This window comes from Trachymyrmex cornetzi, unplaced genomic scaffold (genome assembly GCF_001594075.2).
Source record: "Trachymyrmex cornetzi isolate Tcor2-1 unplaced genomic scaffold, Tcor1.1 scaffold2186, whole genome shotgun sequence".
Lineage (NCBI taxonomy): Eukaryota > Metazoa > Arthropoda > Insecta > Hymenoptera > Formicidae > Trachymyrmex > Trachymyrmex cornetzi.
The window spans coordinates 1-2370 of record NW_017296832.1 but is presented as its reverse complement, the minus strand read 5'-3'; the positions used below and the strand labels follow the sequence as shown (position 1 = coordinate 2370).

At 47.0% G+C, this 2370-nt stretch overlaps 2 protein-coding genes across 2 annotated transcripts; both read left to right on the top strand.

Moving 5' to 3' along the window:
- The first annotated feature begins 183 nt into the window (after positions 1 to 183).
- On the top strand, positions 184 to 855 carry LOC108760105 (uncharacterized). Its single transcript, XM_018505899.1, has one exon. It carries the CDS (start codon positions 184 to 186, stop codon positions 853 to 855), a length of 672 nt encoding a protein of 223 aa, XP_018361401.1.
- A 12-nt stretch (positions 856 to 867) lies between these two features.
- On the top strand, positions 868 to 2325 carry LOC108760103 (uncharacterized; the record flags this gene model as incomplete). The annotated part of the gene is made up of 4 exons (XM_018505898.1): positions 868 to 1087; positions 1138 to 1308; positions 1357 to 1628; positions 1701 to 2325. Coding segments are annotated over exons 1-4 (1288 nt in total), but the record flags the coding sequence as incomplete, so codon positions are not given.
- Positions 2326 to 2370: the final 45 nt, after the last annotated feature.

Below are 2370 nucleotides of genomic sequence, written 5' to 3'. Positions count from 1 at the left end.
CCGAGGGAGAGAAGATACTTTTGCGTACTTTGAGTACCGAGAACACGCGACGAAGTTGTGCCGTTGCTCGCGAGTACGGTTACAACGCATACTCGTCGAATATTACTGGATTCAGGATCTCAATCCAACTTTATTACCAATAGTCTTGCCAATGAGCTCAAGCTCGCTCGGACCCGAGCTAACATGTCTGTCACAGGGATAGATAAGTCTCAAACACACTCTAATCATATAGTTAACGTAAAATTCAAATCCGTTCATACATCATTTTCGCGAAACATTGAATGTCATGTGCTAAACAGTATCACAGGAAAACTACCTCCGGTGCGCGTCAATCTCAACAATTTCAAGATACCGAGCAACATACGATTAGCTGATCCCTATTTCCACATACCGGGCTCCATAGATATGCTTATAGGCGCTGAGATGTTTTGGCAACTGTTATGCGTGGGACAAATACGCATCCACCAAAACCTACCTACACTACAAAAGACCCAGCTCGGCTGGATCGTCGGTGACAAGACATACAATGATGGTCCGATAGGGTCCGAGGTCTGTACCTTGTCAACTAATCAACAGATCAATCAAGCAGTGAACAAGTTCTGGGAAATGGAGTTCATCACTAATAAAATGTCTTTCAATCCTGACGAAAGAAATTGCATGGAGCGCTTCGCCGAGACTACTACAAGGAATGCAGGCGGACGTTTCATCGTGCAAATGCCTGTCAAGGAGGCCAAGTTACGACAACTTGGTGAATCTCGCAATACAGCATTGAACAGATTCCTCAGTTTGGAGCGCAAATTACACAAGCAACCAAGGCTGAAGGAGCAGTACGTACTCTTCATGAACGAGTACTAAGCTCTGGGTCATATGGAACGCATCACCATCGAACAAGAAATGGCACTCACTCCGCGCTACTATATCCCTCATCACGCTGTATTAAAGGGCAGCAGCCTAACCACTAAGTTGCGTGTGGTGTTCGATGCGTCGTGTAAAAGCAGCACCGGCATTTCGCTCAATGAGTGCCTCTCAGTAGGACCCACCTGCAAGAAGATCTGTTCTCGATCTTACTACGCTTTCGTACCTTCCAGTATGTCATTACGGCTGACATTACCCAAATGTATCGTCAAATATTAATAGACGAATCGCAAACACCGCTTCAAACAATTCTCTGGCGTACTGATTCAAGCGAAAAGATGGCAGCATTTGAATTGAAAACTGTGACATACGGCACAGCATCCTTTCTTCCTTTCATAGCCGTGAGAGCTATGCAGGAGTTAGCCAACACATACGCCTCAACCTACCCAGTGGGTTAGAGTGCTATCATCAATGACTTCTATGTCGATGACTTATTGTCAGGAGCCAATACTGAGCAAGAAATTAGAGTCCTACGGAATGAAACCATCAAGATACTAAACTCGGGAGGTTTCCATCTCAGAAAATGGGCGTCCAATTGCCCTAAGCTATTAGAGGACGTACCTCATGCCGACATCTGCGAGCCCATTCACTTCATTAACACGAACGAAGAGGTGTCTACGTTGGGCATGCTTTGGAATACAAAAACCGATGATCTTCAATATCATATCGATCCCTCTGATCACACCAGGATAACCAAACGGAGCATGTTGTCTGTGCTATCAAGAATATTTGATCCTCTAGGACTTTTAGGTCCTATAACGCTTGCAGCCAAGATTCTTATATAGAGGGTATGGCAGCTTGATTTGGCATGGGATGAAACCGTACCCATGAGCTTACACACTGCATGGACAAGGTTCGCATCCCAGCTGAGCGCCGTTGGCGAACTCAAGGTACCACGTTACGTAGCATGCAAGAATGCAGTCAGCATTCAAATCCATGGTTTCTCTGATGCAAGTGAGAAGGCATACGGAGCCTGCGTCTACCTCAGGGTCGCAGGCCCGCAAGGTCAAATCTCCACGCGGTTGCTGTGCTCAAGGTCCCGCGTTGCCCCCCTGAAGGCGATTACCTTGCTACGGCTAGAGCTATGCGGGGCAGTATTGCTGGCACAATTAATGGACAAAGTTTTGAGAGCAGTGCGCTTCGAACCAGAAGCGATATATTGTTGGACCGATTCCACAATAGTGATACACTGGATAAGGGCTACAGACAAGAACTGGAACGTCTTCGTCACCAACAGGGTCAGCGAAATTCATCGGCTATCTCAGGCAAGCAGTTGGTTCCATGTCGCCACAGAATGCAATCCAGCTGACTACGTATCCAGAGGCTCTTTGCCCTCAATCTTAATCGATGCGGTTCTCTGGTGGTCTGGTCCACCATGGCTCGAAAGGGAAATTCAGAATTGGTGCACAAGTATTCCGGCTGTTCCACCCAACGAATTGCCAGAGCAAAGGCGCG

Coding starts and splice junctions, on each gene's coding strand:
- LOC108760105 (XM_018505899.1), top strand. CDS start 184: ATGTCTGTCACAGGGATAGATAAGTCTCAAACACACTCTAATCATATA.